The 19,409-nt window shown below is 54.1% G+C and overlaps 2 protein-coding genes across 9 annotated transcripts in view; one reads left to right on the top strand and one right to left on the bottom strand.

The window, feature by feature from the left end:
* The window catches only part of ZNF638 (zinc finger protein 638), a 49,331-nt gene extending 39,891 nt beyond the window's left edge, over positions 1-9,440 (bottom strand). For 7 of the 8 annotated variants that reach the window (XM_063401283.1, XM_063401286.1, XM_063401288.1 and 4 more), the window contains exon 1: positions 5,162-5,430. In XM_063401283.1, coding sequence (XP_063257353.1) covers positions 5,162-5,415 — 254 coding nt within the window. In that variant the 5' untranslated portion in view covers positions 5,416-5,430. Of the gene's footprint in view, positions 1-5,161; positions 5,431-9,339 lie in introns of those variants that run through there. The other variant, XM_063401287.1, reaches the window with a different exon arrangement.
* A 974-nt stretch (positions 9,441-10,414) lies between these two features.
* On the top strand, positions 10,415-19,394 carry PAIP2B (poly(A) binding protein interacting protein 2B). Its single transcript, XM_063401282.1, has 4 exons — positions 10,415-10,544; positions 13,173-13,327; positions 16,172-16,354; positions 17,378-19,394. The coding sequence occupies exons 2-4, from the start codon at positions 13,184-13,186 to the stop codon at positions 17,432-17,434; spliced, it is 384 nt and encodes a 127-aa protein (XP_063257352.1). The 5' UTR covers positions 10,415-10,544; positions 13,173-13,183; the 3' UTR covers positions 17,435-19,394.
* Positions 19,395-19,409: the final 15 nt, after the last annotated feature.

The following is a 19,409-nucleotide window of genomic DNA, read 5'->3' as shown; positions in this document are numbered from 1 at the left end:
GGAAGTTCTTCCATGAGCAGAGGTTCACACGGAGATCACAGCTCAAGGAACAAACCTTACAGGGAATGACCAAACACTGGATTTTCCAGCACAATTCCTGGAGCTTGTTCCCATCTGGGTGCGAGTTTTTTTTGAAGAATTATTTAATCTGAACCAAGTACAAACTGCTCAGGCCCAGGGAGAACATGAACCCTATTAATCCTTTCCAAGTGAACAATACCCACACTCCCACCAGGCAGCATTCCCAAAATTCCGGCCTCTCACCCAGTATTCCTCCTCCCTCCATAAATTAAATCGGATTTCAATGGGAGCTGCATGCAACGCCAAGTTTGTTCCAGAGGGTTTCCAAACAATGTAAATCAACATTCCCTGAGCCACCTCCTGCCTTTCCGTTTGCATTTTCTCTGGGATTCCCAGCACTGGAGGACAGAAATTCCCTCTGAGCCCATCCCTGTGGGAAGCACTTGGAGCAGGAACACTTTCAAAGCCACCCAGCACCAGAACAACCACGAATGAATCAGCAAAGCAAATCTGAAACATCACCAACCTTAACTCCATGGATCAGGAATCTCCCAAAAGAGGGAAAAAAATAGAATTCCCACGGGATGAGCTTTTATCTCTCCAGGTATTCCCAGGCGCTGCATCTCACACGGACACGTGGGAGCAGGGAAGCTCCCGCAGCAGGATTGGGAATAACAACTCACCTCTGCACAGCTCAGCTCGTCAGCCTGGCCAGGGATGGCATCCAGGCTGGGAAAGACTTGGAGCGACCTGGATTGTGGAGAATGTCCCCATCCATGGCAGGGGATGGCACTGGATGGGATTCGAGGTCCCTTCCCACCCAAACCAGTCAGGGATTCTAGGAAGGGCTGTGGACACGGAGCTCCTGAGTGACCTTCCCAAAGGAAATGCTGGAAATGCTTCTAAGGAAATGCCAAGATGGAGGACACAATTGTCTGGAGATATCAGGGAGATCCTCACCTTCCTCCTGCAGGCGGCCTCGGAAGCGCCGCTGCGGGGACAGGGACACCACAGCAGGCCCCAGCTCCCGGCTGGGGCTGCGGTGACACTGAACGGAAATGGGGCACCGAGATCATGGAATGGTTTGGGTGGGAAAAGACCTTGAGTCCCATCCAATCCCACCCCCAGATCAGGGACACTTCCACCGTCCCAGGTGGATCCAGCCTGGCCTTGGGCACTGCCAGGGATCCAGGGGCAGCCACAGCGAAGCTGGGAATTCCAGCCCAGCCCTCCCCACCCTCCCAGGCAGCAATTCCTGCACAAGATCCCAGCCCAATCTCCCCTTTCCCAGTGGGAGCCATTCCCTGTGTCCTGTCCCTGCAGGCCTTGTCCCCAGTCCCTCTGCAGCTCTCCTGCAGCCCCTTCAGGGACTCTGAGGATTCCCTGGAATTTTCCCTTCTCCAGGGGAACGTTCCCAGCTGATCTCTGGGAACAGCAATCCCAGAACTTCAGAGCACAAAACAACCCCAAACGCCTTCTTTGCTTTCCGTTCAACTTCCCACCTTCATTTTTCCAGGCTTCCCAGTAAGGATAGAGAAATGGAAAGTTCTGGATTTAAACTCTCCCTGGTGTTTGCAGCACCTGCACGAGGCTCCGCTGCAGGAAGAGGCAGATCCTGAGGATTCCTGAACGGAGAAAAAGGGCCAGGAAATGCCCACAGACCAGCACAGAACCCTGGGATTATTGTTATTAATCCTGGGATTATTCCGGTTGGAAAAGACCTCTGGGATCATCAAGTCCGAGCTGTGCCTGATCTCCACCTTGGCACTGAGTGCCACATCCAGGAACTCCTTCAACACCTCCATGGATGGGGATTCAAACCTCCCTGGGCACTTCCAAGGCCTGAGCACCCTTTCCATGAGGAAATTCCTGCTGCTGTCCACCCTGAGCCTCCCCTGGCACAGCCTGAGGCCGTTCCCTCTCCTCCTGTCCCTGTTCCTGGGCTAAGATCCCAAATCCCCCTCCCTGTCAGGGAGGTCCCTCTGGAGCCTCCTTTTCTCCAGGAACCTCAGGAGAAGGCAGAAATGGATTTCTCCCGTTACATGGAAGGTTTATCCCAAAGGAAATTCCAAAAGCAGAATTTCCTGATTTGTCCCTATAAATAGCATGGAATTTTCTGGCTCTGTGCTGACTCCAGAGCAGATAAACAAAGCTGGAACCAAAGCCCCGCCTTGGAAGCTGCTGCGCTTTTCCCAAAAGCTTTTCCAGAACTGACCACATCCACATCTGGATCTGACCACGTCCAGTCCCAAGACCTGGATCTCCTTCAGAGATTCCCTGCTCTTCCGCTGTTGGATGGCAAAATCTTGGAATGTTTTGGAAGGAGCTGGATCTTCCTCCTCCCTCCTGTGCTGCCCAACACCATGACAGCATCCAGAGGGACCCACGGTCCTTCCCTCCGCAGAATTCCTCATCCACAGCAGCCCAGATGTTCCTTCATCAAGGTCAGGACTTGGGCAAGGCATTCCCAGCCCTTTTCTGGCATCTGGGAATTCTTTCCTGTGATTCAGGACGGCCCTGGGCAGTTCCACCCTCTGGATCTCTGGGATGGTCACCTTCCCCTTGCCAGCACGGCCCAACCTCGAGGGGACATCCCAGGTCCAGCAGGAGCTCCTGGATTTTCCGGGTTATCCATGGTGTCCATCCGTATTATCCTTTAATCCTGGGATCCTCCAGCTCCTCCAGCACGGCCCAAACCCGGCACAGCACAAGAGACCCGGGTGATCTGGCATTCCAGCCTCTGTCATTCCAGGTTCTGTCACTCCAGCAGGATCACCTGCCCCCTCAGGCAAAAATTCCCAGGATTTCAGAGGTGGAAACCCTCCCTGGGCACGTTCCTGTTGCCAGCTCCAGACCCAGCAGGATCTCGACTGGGACCGGTGGATTTGGAATTCCAAGAGCCAGGATCACTGGGAATGTCCCAGTCACACCAGGACACACAAGGGATCGGGATCGGTCCTGGAGGATGAGGAGGAAGAGGAAGGCAGAATGGGAATGGTCCCGGAGCACCTGGATAATGAGAAGAGCACAAATCCCAGCCTGGAAACTTGGATTTCCCAAGAAAAAGAGAAGAGCAAAGGCTGAGCTGGAATTGTGATCCCAAGAAAGGACCAGGATGGGAAAGGAAGCACTCGAATAAGAAAATTCCTGGGATGAGACAAAACCATGAGGAAGAAAAGGGAAGCAAAACCCAAATTAAGTTATTCCTCCCACTCTGTGCAATCCTGGAAGCCAAACTCGCCTTTTTCCCCTTCCTCTATCCCAGTTTTCCTCTGGAAAAGGAGACTGCAGCTATGGAATATCCCTTCAGCCACTCCAGGCCCATTCTCAGCCCAGGGAAAGCCAAATTCACCTCCCAAATCCCAAACAAAACTCCCAGGAAAAGTTAACTCCATCCCTACCCGAGCACAACGCCAACACCAGCTGTGGAATCCACTGAAATATTCCCAAAATTCTGCCCCATCCCAGCCCTTGAGGCAGGAAGTTTCTAACCAGGCACTCCAAAACAAAACAGAAAAATCAGAACAAGCCTTTCAGCCAGGAATTCCTGAAACAGCACCAAAACCGGGCATTTTAACACCAGGAATCCTCAAATTCCACTTTCGAGTTTGATAAATGGATTTAAGCACCAGCAACAAATGGTGTTTAAATTCCTGATACCAACACCGCCATTCCTGCCTAAAATTCCCCCCAGAAAAGCCCAAATTCCACGCAGAACATTTAACTGGTGGCAAGGAAGGAGGAAAATAAGTTTTATTTACCTTCATGTGTGAAAGACAAAAGGAAAACCCCCAGATGAGCTCCTTGTGTGGCAGCAAAAACAACCCCAATTCCAAATTGGGGAAGGAAAAGAGGGAAGAGAAGGAATTCAGGTTTTGGAAGCCTTTGGAAAATTCCACCCTTGGATAAACATCCTCGATTTCAGCAGAATTTGGGCAAGAAGAGGCTGGGCTGGTCCCTTCCTTCCCCACAGCCCAGGGGCAGGTTTAAATCGGGAGAAAAAAATAAAAAATGAAGTTCAGGATACTCCTTTTCCTTGGAGAGCGTCTTATCCCAAGGAAAATTGTGACCTCACATCAGATCCACCCTCTGCACTCCTCCCAGCAGCTGATTTAAGGTTTTAGATGTCCAGGGAAGGATCCCACAGCAGAGACAGGAGCAAAAACCCCAAACCAAACATTTAAACATCAGTTCTGGGCTGGAAGGAGATTTTGGGGGGGCTGGGTTTGGTTCTGAGTCAAAAAATCCAAAAAACCCATAAAGTTTGATGTAAATATTCTTTTAAAACAACCCTATAAAAAAAAGACTTGAAGATAAATGAAATAACCCGTATTACTGGTTTAAAATCACACTTAAAATACCGAAGGAGCCTCTGCCTGAATCGCATTTTTAAGAGGTTAAATCCCTCAAAAGAGGAAGCTCCTGCAAACCCCGTGATGCTACAGAGATACCACGCCTGGCCTGAAGTAAAAATCTTTGATTTTTTTTCGGGTATTTTACCCAATTCTGCTCGATTATTCCCGTTCCAAAGCAGATAAAAGGAGGGGAAAGCCGCGTTTTTAACCCCAAAAACCACGAGGAGGTGCCTGAGGCCAAGTCCTCAGGTGGAAACCCAACGTGAGGCTGATATTGCTCTGTTTAGGGTCAATTTTAACCCAAACCCACAACTCTCAACAGGCGGATCCCATTGTTTTAACGCACAAATGCTGAATTTATAAAGGCCTGATTAAGGATTAAATTGAAGCTTTGAGTGTTGTTTGACGTGCAAGGGAATAGAGGGAGAATCAGGACATCGTTTCCCTCACTTAAAACCGCGTAAACCCGAGAAATGTCTAAAAAGCAGATTTAAATCCGTGCCGGGTATAAAATGTGGCGAATCCTTTGCGGGGCTGCGGCTGCGCTGCAGGTCGGTGCTTATGGGGCGGCTTTATCCGTGCGCCGGAAGAAAAAAGGATAAAGGTTTAATGATAAAGGGGCGAAAAGATGAGGAACAAAGGAGAAGAGATTAAAAAAATCAAAAGAATAAACAGCACGAAGCGCCTCATGAGGGCCTCTCATCCGCCCCCCCCCCACAGCCGCCATTACACGCGTCCCCATCAGCCCCCGCCGCTCCGGGGGGCGGCCGCCGCTCGCCTCCTACCTCCGCCGGCGCGCAGCCGCCGCTCTCCCCGCGTTCCCTGCGTCTCCCGCCGCCGGGAGGAGCCGGGAGAGCCGGGAAGAGGCCCCGGGAAGCCCCGGGAAGCAGCGGGGGAAGCAGCGGGGGAAGCAGCGGGGAAAGCCCCGGGAGCGGCGCGCGGAGGGACACGGCGAGACGGGCGCTCTGCGCCTGCGCGGCGGCAGCGCGGGGTCAGGGCCGTGTGCAAAGGGGGGGAGCCGACCCCTGCCGCGGGGCATGCTGGGAGCCGCCCTGCTATAAAAGGGCGGCGGCGGCGCGCGCTGCCTCAGAGTGGCGCTGGCGTGCGAAGTGTTCAGTTCTTGTGTTTGTCTTCCGTTATTGGCACTTTTAGCCTTTCTGTGGTTATTTCTGATTCCCCCAACTTATTCTGCAGTCAGTTATTAACCCTGCTCCTTGTGGTCCCCTTCGTTTCCCTGCCTCAGGGCTGTTGTGTGTAGCACAGCCCTTCCTGCCCTGCTGCCGACCCCAGCCCGTCCCTGGAATCGTGAGGGACAAACCCCTCGAAAATCAATTGGTGAGGGACCGGCAGCTGTTTCCATTCTCCGTCACGTCCATTACCACTCGGAGCCTTCACGTCATCTTTACTCAGGCCTTTAAATCCAAATATTCAGCCTTTTTTACCTTAAAACCTTCATTTCATTCTTACTCAGGCCTTTAAATCCATAAATTCAGCCTTTTTAACCTTAAAAGCCTTATTCACCTTGGGGATGGTTTTTAAGAAGACTTAGGGAGGGTTTTGGGATACAGATGCCGATTTTGGGGTGATTTTGGGGTGATACTTGAGGCAAATTTGGGGACCTTTTGGTGTGATTTTAGATGATTTTTGTGGCAATTTAGGGGAAAATTTGGTGGTTTTTTAGTTGGGATTTTGGGGTTCCAAAGCCGATTTTTGAGTGATTTTGGGGTGATTTTGCAGTGATTAAAACAACAGGATCCGATTGTTGGGAATTGAGATTTTGCATTCAAATTTGCCCTAAAGGGAGCAAGACCATCCTCAGGTTGGGTCTCCCCCTCAGGGAGCTTCAGGACCTGCTGGACACGTGGATTTATTCCAAATTTCCTCTGGGTTCTATGGAGAGACAGCAGCAGCCTCAAGGAATTCCAGGAAAAACCCACGAAGTACCTGAGGCACTGACACATGGGGATTTGTCCATGATGGTTCTTGGGATGAATTGTGCAGGTCAGGTTGGAAAGGGATGGGAGCAGCCTGGGATAGTGGGAGCTGTCCCTGCCCATGGATGGGGTGGAATTGTTGGGATTTCAGGTCCCTCCCACCCCAAATCAGTGGGATTTGCTTTGGAGCAGCAGCAGCAGCAGGAATCCCCGGGACTCCCAATAGGATCACATCCCTCGGAACAGAGTCAGCGTCCCCAAATCCAGCCCCGTGTCCCACAAAACACCTCTGCAATCCAAGAATCCACAGAAAACACCTTAAAGCTGCTGCTTAATTCCCTTAAAATTCCCAAATCCCTGCCTAGGAGGGGCCACAGCAGGAATGGCCCCGGCCCTGACCCATCCCACAGCAATTCCAGGGAATTCTGAGCAGAGTTTGGAAGCCTGGCACACACCTTGGGCTGAATTTGGGCACCCACAGCCAAATCCAGCCACAGAGGATTTTTCCAAAAAAGCTGAGCTGACTCAGGGTCCTTCTGTATTCCCTAAATTCCTGCAGCCAGTTCCCAGCTGAATTCCAGGGATTCAGGCTGTTTTGCCAATTCCAGCCTGAGGATCCTTCCTGGGACGGAAAATCCATCATGAACCCAAAGCTGCTTTTGGGGTTAGCCCTGAAATGGGGAAATTGCTTTGAGTCACTTTAACCCTAAATTAAAGAATTTAAGGAATTAGCATAAATATTTCAATGAAAAGATGGGCACAAGGAATTCTGCTCTCTTTGGGAATGCTGAGCGATCCCAAATTGATTTTACTCATCCTGGATAGGCTGAGGGTCAAGATAAATCCCCCAAAAAAGAAGCTGGGAATGTGAGCAAATCCCAAACCTGAGTGTTCGCATCAGCCCCAAACTCGCCCTAAATCCCACACAGATTTTAAAGGGTGAGGAGAAGATTTTTGGGATGGAAAATGAGGGGATTTTGGGGATGTGGAGCAGGAGGAGCTGAGGGAGGTGGGAAGGGCTGAGCCTGGAGAAAAGGGGGATTTGGGATCAGGGAATGAGGGGTGGCTGAGAGGGAACGGCCTCGGCTTCTCCAGGAGAGGCTCTGCTGGGATTTGGGAAATTTCCTCCTGGAAAAGCTTTTCCAGCCCTGGCACAGCTGCCCCAGCCAGGCTGGAGTCCCCATCCCTGCGGGGTGGTGGCACTTGGGGACATGTGGTGGCCTTGGGATAATGGTGGGGCCGGAGGCTCTGGGGGGGCCCTGGGCAGCTGCTGTCCCCAATTAACTCATTAACTCATTAACTCATCAGCGGGGCCAAAGTGGCCCTGGGCCAGCCCCGGGGGTGGCAGTGCTCTCAGCGCTGTCCCCAAGGTGTGACAGCAGATGGGGCCACCAGCCCCGGGGGGACCCAGAGCGGCGCCGGGGCGGGGACAGGGCCTGGTACTGTCCCCTGAGAGCCCTGGGGACAGCGGGGACAGCCAGCCCCGTGTCACTGCTGGGGACAGGGGACAGCCAGCCCCATGTCACTGCTGGGGACAGGGGACAGCCAGCCCTGTGTCACTGTCCCTGTGCTGGCACCACAAGCGGTGCCAGGCTGGTCGGTGTTTGACATTTGCTGTCATCGCCGGCTGTGTCACTGTGTGGTGGTGACATTCCCGGCCTAACTCGGTGGCCCTCGGTGACCTTGTGGGGCTGTCCCGTGCCCAGCAGTGACAGGGGGCTGGCTGTCCCTGTTCTGTCCCCAGCAGTGACACGGGGCTGGCTGTCCCCTGTCCCCAGCAGTGACACGGGGCTGGCTGTCCCCTGTCCCCAGCAGTGAGGACACAGGGCTGGCTGTCCCCTGTCCCCAGCAGTGACACGGGGCTGGCTGTCCCCTGTCCCCAGCAGTGAGGACACAGGGCTGGCTGTCCCCTGTCCCCAGCAGTGACACGGTCCCCTCCCACCCCCCAATCCCGAATGGATTTGGGACACGCCCGTGCCCATCCCATGGGGCCATTCCCCCAAACCCCACAGGACATCTGTCCCACGCCCTGGTGACATCCCGTGCCACCCCTCCAGGGCCACCACACCCCCCGGAGCGTCACCTCCCACGCCCCAAACCCCGAGGTGCCACCCCTTTGTCCCCTCAGCCTTTCTCGGGGCTGGCCATGCGCTATTTTTGTCCCGTCTGGTGACACCGCTGTCCCCAACCATACAAGGCGCCAGCAGCCACCCCGGGGGAGGTCACTTGTCCCCAAGGTGTCGCGTTCTGGGTGGCCCGAGCTGGTGACGGTGACCTGGGAACCGGGATTGTCACCTCCTGCCCGTTTTACAGCCCGGGCGGGTGTCGGGGACACTTGGTGGTGTTTGTCCCCCTTGTTTGTGGGCCTGGCCCGGGATTAGCACCTGCTCAGGGCACGGAGACGGAAATAGCTCCTGGCTCCGGCCCTGGGGACACTGGTGACACTGCCGCCACCCAGGTGCTGGCCCGGGGGACACATTTGGGGACACATTTGGGGACACCGCCCTCCATCCACCCCCCCCCGCGTTTATCCCCCAGCCATGCTTTGCTCCAGAGGGAATTGTCCCCATCGGGCTGGGGACACCGGGGTCACCCCACCCCAAACTGGGGGCGCTGCAGGACCCCACATTTGAGGAGGGGACAAACCCCAGAGGCTCGGGGTGTCCCTGTCCCCTGGGTGACCCCCAAACTGCCCATGGGAATCCCCCAGGGCACGGAGACCCCAAAAGTGCTGCCCCCACCCCAAAAATCCAAGCCCAGAGCGAGGAATGATTTTGGGGTCACACTGAAAGCTGTGGGGAGATTTTTGTCCCCCCTTTTCTGCCTTGGGATGTCCCCCCCTCCCTCGGGCACCCCAAATCCAGGGGTGCGCAGCTGAATCTCCCCCAAATCCGGGATCCCGATGTGCCCGGTGAGGCTGGGGAAGGCTCAGCCCGCGCCAAACCCTGTGGGGGATTTGGGGACCCCCGGGGGGGATTTGGGGACCCCCAGGGGGAATTTGGGGACCCCCGGGGGTGCGCGGCACTCACCGTCCGAGGGGATCGAGGGGGGCCGGGGGCGGCCGGGGACCCCGGGTTCGGGGGGACGCGGAGGAGCCGCCGCCGCCCGCCGGCATCGCGGGACGGGATCCGCACCGGGAGCGGGATCGGGATCACCGGGAGCCGGATCGTCACGGCGGGGAGGCGGCGCTGGAGCGGCCGGGGGGGCCCGGGCGCGGGGCTCGCTCCGTTTTGGGGGTGCGGGGTGGGGTGAAGCCCCCCCGGTGACCCCAAAAGTGCCGGTGCGCAGCCCCCCGAGCCCTCCCCTACCCCGGGCTGTCCCCACCGCGGGGCTCCGGGCCGGGGGACACCAAAGTTTGGGGTGCAGAGCAGGGCTCCCCCCGGTGCTGCCGCCCCCAAAATGGGGGTGCGGGGATGGGGAAGCCCCCCCAAATGGTGACCCTAAAACCGGGGGTGCAGAGCTAAACCCCCCCCGTCCCTGGCCCCAAAATAGGGGTGCAGGGCTGGGTAGAACCCCCCAAATGCTGCCCCCGAACCGGGGGTGCAGGGCTGGCTCCCCACCCAGCTGTCCCCAGTTTGGGGGCGCAGAACTGGTTCCCCCCGTGTGCTTCCCCCATTTCGGGGGGCAGAGCGGGGTCCCCTTCGCGGTGTCCCCAACACAGGGGGGGGGGTCACAGCTTTGTCCCTCCCCCAAAAAATTTAAGTTGCCCCCCCCAACCAAGCCACGCGCCTGCCACGTGACCGGACCCGCCCCCTCCGGTGTTTACATGATTTAGCCAATCAGCGTCCCTCTACCAACGCGCCCTCGTGGCGGGGCAGGCGGTTTGTGACGCCTCTTTCCATTGGACAAAGTGCCTGTCAATCATCCTCCAGCCCCGGGGGCGGGGCGTTTGGAGTTATTTACATCGCTCTTGGCCACGCCCCTCCAGCTGACGCCCCGCCCCGGCGCGCTGCGCGTCTGCCCCACGTGGGGGACGCGTGCGCTCAGCCAATCAGAGCCGCCGGAGGCAGCCAATCCGGACCGCCGCTCGGTGGGTGGGTTTATCCGCATGATTGACAGCTGACCGGTGCAATAACAACGCGGTTGGTGTCCGTGCTGTCCCGTCAGAGTGCTGAGGGGCGGGGCCACGTGGCGGGGCTGGCCAATGGGAGGCGTGGGCGTGTCCGCGGCGGGAGGGGCGGGGCCTGGCGGCGGTGGCGGCTGAGGGCGCGGAGGGGCACCGGCCCGGCCCGAGGTACGGGGGGGGGACACGGGGGCGACACCGGGGACAGCGCCCGAGGCACGGCGGGGGGAGCAGGGGCAGCACGGCCCGGGGCACCGGGGGCACTCCAGGTGCCCGCAGGGGGCTCTGGGGCCGAGCAGGCCCCGGTGTCCCGCGGGCTCCTGGGGGGCTCCGGGGGGAGCAGGCCCGGCCCGGTGGGCGCTGGGGCCGTGCCAAGCTCCGCCCGGGCTGCTGGCCCGGTCCCCCCGGGAACGGCATCCCGGGATCCCTAAACAGTCCCCGAAGTCGTCCCCCATATGTGCGCCGGGATCGGTTCCTCCATCCCATTCCAATCCCATTCCCATCCCCATCCCCATTCCCATTCCCATCCCCATTCCCATCCCCATTCCCATTCCCATCCCATTCCCATTCCCACATCCCAATTCCCTCTGGATCCCCCAGGTTCTGGCACACGCAGGGTTTAGGGGGGGGTCGCTGTCCCCACATTCCCCCTCCAGCCGGGATTTGGGATATTTTTGGCTCGTTCCCGTGGGATGTTTGGGATACTTTCCATGCTCAGGTGGGGACACCTGGCTGGGAGCCGCGTTCCTTCGGGATCCTGGGATGTGGGAGAGGCTTTCCCACACTCCCTGGGGTGTCTGGGGCTTCCCAGCTCCAGATAAAAACGTGGATTTAGGGCGTTATCCTGGCAACATCCAAGTTTGGCGTCTGTGTGGGGAATTCACTGTTTTCCTGGAATCCTGGAATGGCTTGGGTTGGAAAACAGCTTAAATCCCATCCAGGGACATTTTCCACATTCCCAGGTGGATCCAGCCTGGCCTTGGGCACTGCCAGGGATCCAGGGGCAGCCACAGCAAAGCTGGGAATTCCAGCCCAGCCCCTCCCCACCCTCCCAGGCAGCAATTCCTGCACAAGATCCCAGCCCAATCTCCCCTTTCCCAGTGGGAGCCATTCCCTGTGTCCTGTCCCTGCAGGCCTTGTCCCCAGCCCCTCTCCTGAAACAAGGGACTCTGAGGATCCCCTGGAATTTTCCCTTCTCCAGGGGAACATTCCCAGCTCACCCAGCCTGGCTCCTTTTTCAAATCCTCGTGGCTTCCTCTGGACTCCCTCCAGCAGCTCCAGGAGGATTTAACCCTTTGGGAATTTGATTTAACCCTTTGGGAATTTGATTTAACCCTTTGGGAATTCCTCCCTGATTCCCAACCCAGTCCCCAGCTCCAGCCCAGTCCTGTCACTCCCTGTCCTGGCAGTCGGGAAAGGGGGGATTGTCCCTTCCCAGGGAATTCCCCTGGAATGCTGAGGGCAGATCCCCAGGGCTGCTCCCGGCCCAGCCATTCCCGCCGGGATGGGACAGTCCCGGAGCTGTCATCGTTCCCTCCCCCCGGGATAATTCCAGCTCCGGCATTCCCTGTCTCACTCCCTCCCTGTGCTGCCAGCGCCTGCTCCGCTGGGATTTGAGATTTTGGGAGCTGCCAGGCCCGGAGAGGGAGAGGCAGCAAAGCCCTGGATGCAGTCCTGGAATTGTGGAATGCTTCAGCTGGGAAAAGGGCTCCGGGATCCCCGAATCCCAGCTGAGCTTCCCTTCCTGCTGCTCCACAGGGAATGGGGGTGTCCAGCCAAGCTGGGATCAGCTGGGATCCAGCCCAGTGGAATTCCCGGGAATTGCAGCGCTGGCAGTTTGTGCTCCCGGAGCCCGGCCAGGGAATGCTGCCCTGGAAAAAGCAGGGGGCTGGGATGGATGGGAAAGCGGGGGGAATTCTGCTGGTTAACCCTTCGTGTGCTCCGGGATGCTCTGAGCCAGCCTGGGAGAGCTGGGAATGCTCCCCTGGAGAAGGGAAAACTCCAGGGAATGCTCAGAGTCCCTGAAGGGGCTCCAGGAGAGCTGCAGAGGGACTGGGGACAAGGCCTGCAGGGACAGGACACAGGGAATGGCTCCCACTGGGAAAGGGGAGATTTCTGTGGAATATTGGGAAGGAATTCCTGCCTGGCAGGGTGGGGAGGCCCAGGTTTCCCGGAGAGGAGCCGGCCGTGTCCTGTCAGAGTCTGGGAGCAGCTCCAGGAGGAATTTGGGATGAGGTTCCTGAGCATTCCTTGCATTGGGTTTTTTTTCCGGGAGTTTTTTTCCGGGAGAATCCGTGGGGGCTGTGCCGGGATTGCGGTGGGGATTAAAACAGAGCGGGATGAGATTATCCCGGATCGGGGCTGGACACAGGCCACGGTTCCTGGGTAGCTGGGAGAGCTGGGAACGGGGAAAAGCCGGGAGAGAGGAGGGCACGGAGAGTGGGAATTGGGGCTCTGCATGCAGGGATTTGGGCTGGGAAAGGGATTAGAGCCCAGGGAATGGGTTGCTGGATTGCTGGATCCATGGATTGCTGGATCCATGGATTGCTGAATCCATTGATCCATGGATTGCTGGGTTGCTGGATCCATTGATCCATGGATTGCTGGGTTGCTGGATCCATTGATCCATGGATTGCTGGGTTGCTGGGATGTTTTGTACTGGATTCCCAAGGCCTGGGATGATCTCAGGCTCACTGAAGCCAATCCCGCCGGGATGGAATCCAGCCCTTCCCGCGCTGCGCTGGGATCTCCAGCCCCTCCTCATTCCCACATTCCCACATTCCCACATCCCTGTCCCAGAGTCCCCAAGGATGAATGGCTCCGAGCTGGCCAGCACCACGGCATCCACCCCCAAATCCAAGGAGGATCCCGTCGGGAACGGGCACGAGGAGAAGGAGAGCAACCCCTTCGCCGAGTACATGTGGATGGAGAACGAGGAGGACTTCAACAGGCAGGTGAGGCTTCCCCAGCCCCATTCCCGGGAATTCCCGGAATTCTGGCGGGAAGAACGAGGATCACTTGCTGGGGGGAATCTAAAATGTTCAATAAAACCACAATAAGAGGCAGAAATTAAGCAAAATATTAATTATACAGCAGGTGACTTGGCATGCAGCCAAGAGCAGAGCTAAGGAAAATCTCCATCCTTGGAAGCACCAGCCTGGTGTGTTTTTATAAATTCTTTTTCTGGAATTTTTGGCCAATTTTTATCTGGATGAGATCTTGTTAACAGAGGTTGAAGAAATTCTTTTCTGGAATTTTTGGCCAGTTTTTATCTGGATAAGATGGTGATAACAGAGGTTCAAGAAATTCTTTTCCTGAAGTTTTTGGCTGTTTTCATTTTGATAAAATGCTGATATCAGAGGTTCAATAAATTCCTTTCCTGGGGTTTTTGGCCAGTTTTTATCTGGATGAGACACTGATAACAGAGGTTCAATAAATTCCTGGAGTTTTTGGCCAATTTTCATTTTGATAAAATGCTGATAACAGAGGTTCAATAAATTCTTTTCCTGAAGTTTTTGACCATTTTCATTTTGATAACACACTGATAACAGAGGTTCAATAAGTTCCTCTCCTGGAAGTTTTGGCCATTTTCATTTTGATAACACACTGATAACAGAGGTTCAATAAGTTCCTCTCCTGGAAGTTTTGGCCATTTTCATTTTGATAAGACACTGATAACAGAAGTTCAATAAATTCCTTTTCTGAGGCTTTGATCAATAATCATCTGGATGAGGCACTGATAAGAGAAGTTCAATAAATTCCTCTCCTGGGATTTTGGCCTTTATAATTTCGATAAGACACTGATAACAGAGGTTTAGTAAATTCCATTTCTGGAATTTTTGGCCAGTTTTTATCTGGATAAGATGTTGATAACAGAGGTTCAAGAATTTCTTTTTCTGGAGTGTTTGGCCAGTTTAATTTTGATAAGATGCTGAAAACAGAGGTTCAGTAAATTCCTTTTCTGAAGTTTTGGTCAGGAATCTTCATCTGGATGAGGCACTGATAAGAGAAGATCAATAAATTCCTCTCCTGAAGCTTTGGCCATTTTCATTTTGATAAGACACTGATAACAGAGATTCAATAAGTTCCTCTCTTGAAGCTTTGATCAATAATCCTCATCTGGATGAGATACTGATAACAGAGATTCAATAAATTAATCTCCTGAATCTTTGGCCATTTTCATTTTGATAAAATGCTGATAACAGAGGTTCAATAAATTATTTTTTCTGGAATTTTTGGCCATCCTTACCTGGATAAGACACTGATAACAGAGGTTCAGTAAGTTCCTCTTCTGGAATTTCTGGCCATTTTAATTTTGATAAGTTGCTGATAACAGAGGTTCAGTAAATTCCTTTTCTGAAGCTTTGGTCAGGAATCTTCATCTGGATGAGACTGATAAGAGAAGATCAATAAATTCCTTTCCTGGAGTTTTTGGCCAGTTTTTATCTGGAGAAGACACTGATAACAGATATTCAATAAATTCTTTTCCTGAAGTTTTTGGCCATTTTCATTTCGATAAGACACTGATACCAGAGATTCAATAATTTCCTTTTCTGAAGGTTTTGGCCATTTTCTTCTGGATAAAATGCTGATAACAGAGGTTTAATAAATTCCTTTTCTGAGGCTTTGATCAATAATCTTCATCTGGATGAGACTGATAAGAGAAGATCAATAAATTCCTGGAGTTTTTGCCCATTTTCATTTCGATAAGACACTGATAACAGAGGTTCAGCAAATTCCTTTTCTGGAATTTTTGGCCAGTTTTTATCTGGATAAGATGCTGATAACAGAGATTCAAGGAATTCTTTTCCTGAAGTTTTTCCACTGCTCTGTACCCTGGAAAAGCTTCCCAACCTTTTGTGGATCCAAATTTGGAGGATTCGCTCCTCTTGGAGTCTCCTAAATCCAGGCAAAACCGGGAAAATGGGAGCAGCTGCATCCTCTGCTTCCACATCCCAGCTCTAGGAATTCCAGGCTGGAAAAACTCTGGGATCACATCCCCCATCCCTGGAGCATGGAATTCCTGGAATTCCTGGAAAAAAGGAGACTCCGGGACCTTCTGGATCTGCCAGGGAGAGCCGGGTGGGAATCGGGATTTGGGAATGGGGAGGAGATGAGAGGGAACGGCCTCAAGCTGGGCCAGGGGAAACTGGGAAAATCCATGGAAAACTGGGAAAATTCAGGGAAAACTGGGAAAATTTGTAGGAAACTGGGAAAATTCGTGGAAAACTGGGGGAATTTGTGGGAAACTGGGAAAATTCAGGGAAAACTGGGAAAATCAATGGGGAAACTGGGAAAATCCGTGGAAAAGTGGTAAAATTTGTGGAAAAGTGGTAAAATTTGTGGAAAAGTGGTAAAATTTGTGGAAAAGTGGTAAAATGCGTGGAAAAGGGGTAAAATTTGTGGAAAAGTGGTAAAATTTGTGGAAAAGTGGGAAAATTTGTGGAAAAGTGGGAAAATTTGTGGAAAAGTGGGAAAATTTGTGGAAAAGTGGTAAAATTTGTGGAAAAGTGGGAAAATTTGTGGAAAACTGGGAAATTTTGTAGGGAACTGGGAAAATTGGTGGGAAACTGGGAAAAATCGTGGAAAACTGGGAAAATTCCTCCTGGCAAAGGGCTGGAATCCCCATTCTTGGCAGGATTTTATGGATGTGGCCCTTGGGGACACGGTCAGGGGTGGGGAGGGTCTCTGGGAAGTTTTCCAACCTGGAGAATTCCCAGAGCTCCCGGGAGCTGTGGGCTCTCCCCACGGGAAGGGAAAAGCCGGGATGCGCTTCCCACGGGAATGTCTCCGGGCAGGTGGAGGAGGAGCTGCAGGAGCAGGAATTCCTGGATCGCTGCTTCCAGGAGATGCTGGAGGAGGAGGAGCAGGACTGGTTCATCCCGGCGCGGGATCTTCCGCAGGGAATGGGGATGGGAATGGGGCAGCTCCAGCAGCAGCTGCACGGGCTCTCCGTGGGCGACGGCGCCGACGACATCCTGGTGAGCATTCCCGGGAATGGGGATCTGGGATAGGCAAATCCCGGGAATGGGGGCCTGGGGAGCATTCCCGGGAATGGGGATCTGGGATAGGCAAATCCCGGGAATGGGGATCTGGGATAGGCAAATCCTGGGAATGGGGGCCTGGGGAGCAATCCTGGGAATGAGGCTCAGCATTCCTGGGAACGGGGGCCTGGGATAGACAAGTCCATGGAATGGGGCTGGACTGGGATCAGCAAATCCATGGAATGGGGCTGGCCCAGGATCGGCAAATCCCTGGGATTGTCCCATCCCTAGAATTGTCCCATCCCTGGAATTGTCCTGTCCTTGGGATTCTATCCCTGGAATTGGCCCATCCCTGGAATTGGCCCATCCCTGGAATTGGCCCATCCTTGGAAATGTGCAATCCCTGAAATCGTCTTGTCCTTGGGATTGTCAAATCCCTGGAATTGTCTGATCCCTGAATTCTCCAATCCCTGCAATTGTGCTGTCCTTGGAATTCTCCAATCTCTGGAATGGGCCCATCCCTGGAATTGGCCTGTCTTTAGAACTGTCCCATCCTTGGGATTGTTCTGTCCCTGGAATTGTCCCATCCTTGGGATTTTATCCCTGGAATTCATCCCTGGAATTCTCCAATCCCTGGAATTCTCCAACCCCTGGTATTGTCCCATCCTTGCAATTCTATCCCTGGAATTGTCCCATCCCTGCAATTCTCCAGTCACTGGAATTCTCCCATCGCTGGAATTGTCCAGTCCCTGGAATCGCCCCTGGATCCCTGGAGTTGTCCAAGGCCAGGCTGGATCCTCCTGGAGCAGCGGGAAAGGCTGGGATTGGGTGGGATTGAAGGATCCCTTCCCACCCCAACCATTCCCTGAATTTCTTCTCCCTGCATCCCACATCCCATGGAAACCCCAAATCCCTGGGAGCCCAAACCTTGGGAATCCTTGATCCCATCCCAGAAATGTGGGATGTGAGAATTCCCAGCATTCCCAACGCTGACATTCCCCATTCCCATCCCTTTTCCAGAGCAAAAGCAACTTGAATCCAGACGCCAAGGAATTTGTGCCGGGAGTGAAATACTGACCTGGGAATGGCCTGGCCACAGACTGAGCCCCTCATTCCCTGCTCCAGGGAAAAGTTGGGACACGGGAAGAGCCCGGAGCGGCTCCAGCACCGGGATCTGCTCCAGCTCCGAGTACTTCTGGTTTTCCCTATTTTGGGTTTTTTTTTTTTTGGACTTTTTTTTGGCTTTTCCTCACTTTTTCTGGGCGGTTTTTGGCTTCCTGGGATTCCCGCCGGTGGGAAAACCTTGGAAAATCCCTGGGGAAATCAGGATTGGGGGCTTTGGTGGAGGATTTTTGGGGATCCCAGGGTCGGGAGCTGCGCTGGGTTTGGTTTTTTTTTTCCCTGATTTTCTGGAATTGGGATTTTTTTTCTTTCCTCCGCTGGAAGTGAAGGGTTCCGAGGCGTGATCCCGAAATTCCTCCGGATGGAAGCTGAGCAGGGGGATCCCACCAATTCCAGAGGTTTTTAGGGAAACCTGGATTCCCCAAATTCCTCTTCCCCTTATGGAATTCCTAAACTCATCCAACACTACAGCCCTAATCCCTGAGGGATAAAATTCCAAGGAAAACTGAATTCCTGGCAGAGACGAGAAAGGAGGGAGGGATTGGAGCAGCATTCCTGGGAAAGGAGAGGGATCCTGTGTTGAGGGATATTCTGGGATGTGATGGGAATATCCTGGTGCTGATCCCTTTCCCAAGGATCCTGGAGCGGTGATTTGCGTCTCCATCACAATTTGATCCAGGGAATTTCCAATTCCATCCAGGAGAGGATGGATTTCCCTAAATCCTCAGGGCATTCCTGAGGTTCTCAAAGGCTCAGAAATCCAGGGAAAGGAGGAGTTTTTCCAGGTCTGAAATCCTTATCCAGAGAAAGCGGGAGCTCCGTGGGATTGGGAATCCCTATCCAGGGAAATCAGGAACTTCCTGGAACTGCAAATCTCTGTCCAAGGAGAGCACGAGCTTCCCAAGGTCAGAAATCCCTATCCAGGGAAATCAGGAACTCCCTGGGATTGGGAATCCTTATCCAGGGAAATCAGGAACTTTTGGGGATTGTAAATCCCTGTCCAAGGAAATCAGGAGCTCCTTGGGGCCAGAAATCCCGACCCGGACAAATCAGGAACTTCCTGGGACTGGGAATCCTTATCCAGAGAAAGCAGGAGCTCTTTGGGATTGGGAATCCCTATCCAGGGAAACCAGGAGCTCATTGGGACCACTAGAGAAATCAGGAACTTTTTGGGATTGGAAATCTCCATCCAAGGAAATCAGGAGCTCCTTGGGGTCAGGAATTCCTATCCAGATAAATCAGAAGCTCCTTAGGATTGGGAATCCCTATCCAGAGAAAGTGGGAGGCTCTTTGGGATTGGGAATCCCTACAGAGGAAAACCAGGGAATTCTTGGGGGCAGGAATCCTTACCCCAGAGAAATCGGGAAATTTTGGGGATTGGGAATCCCTATCCAGGGAATGCAGGAGCATCCCAAATTTAGAAATCCCTGTCCACGGAAATCAGGAATATTTGGGATTTGGAATCCCGAAGCAGAGGAACCAGGAGCTTCTCAGGCTCCAGTGGGAGCTGCTGGGCTGGGGAATCCCGGGAAATTCCTGCGGGATGAGCTGGAGCCGCTGCTGTCCCTGCTGGTTCCCATCCTCCAGCTCCAGGGATCAGGGGCCAGCGGAGCGTGAACAGGGCTGAGCTCCCGGAATTCCCGAGCTCCCGGAATTCCTGAGCTCCCGGAATTCCCGCTTTTCCCAGCCCCTCTGGAAGCAGCAGGAATGCCGCCCTCAAAATTCCGCTGGGGGCAGATTTCCCGTGGCTGGGCAGGGTGGGATCCATCCCCTGGAGCCATCCCGCATTTTCCCCTCCTCCTCTTCCCGGTTTTCCTTGGATTTCTCCCCCAGTTCCCTCCTTTCCCCCCTCCTCCTCCCTGTGCTGTACATTTCGGACGAGGCGTTATCCCAAATAAACTTTTTTTGGAAGGGAGCGGGGCCGGAGTTT

This window comes from Prinia subflava, chromosome 7, assembly GCF_021018805.1.
Source record: "Prinia subflava isolate CZ2003 ecotype Zambia chromosome 7, Cam_Psub_1.2, whole genome shotgun sequence".
Classification (NCBI taxonomy): domain Eukaryota; kingdom Metazoa; phylum Chordata; class Aves; order Passeriformes; family Cisticolidae; genus Prinia; species Prinia subflava.
Note: the sequence above shows the minus strand (reverse complement) of the source record. Positions and strands in the feature narration are given on the sequence as shown.

Excerpts from the sequence above, each read along its gene's own strand:
- PAIP2B (XM_063401282.1), top strand. The coding sequence starts at position 13,184 with ATGAATGGCTCCGAGCTGGCCAGCACCACGGCATCCACCCCCAAATCC. Across the intron at positions 13,328-16,171 it reads AGGAGGACTTCAACAGGCAG|GTGGAGGAGGAGCTGCAGGA; the intron begins GTGAGGCTTCCC and ends GTCTCCGGGCAG. Across the intron at positions 16,355-17,377 it reads ACGGCGCCGACGACATCCTG|AGCAAAAGCAACTTGAATCC; the intron begins GTGAGCATTCCC and ends TCCCTTTTCCAG.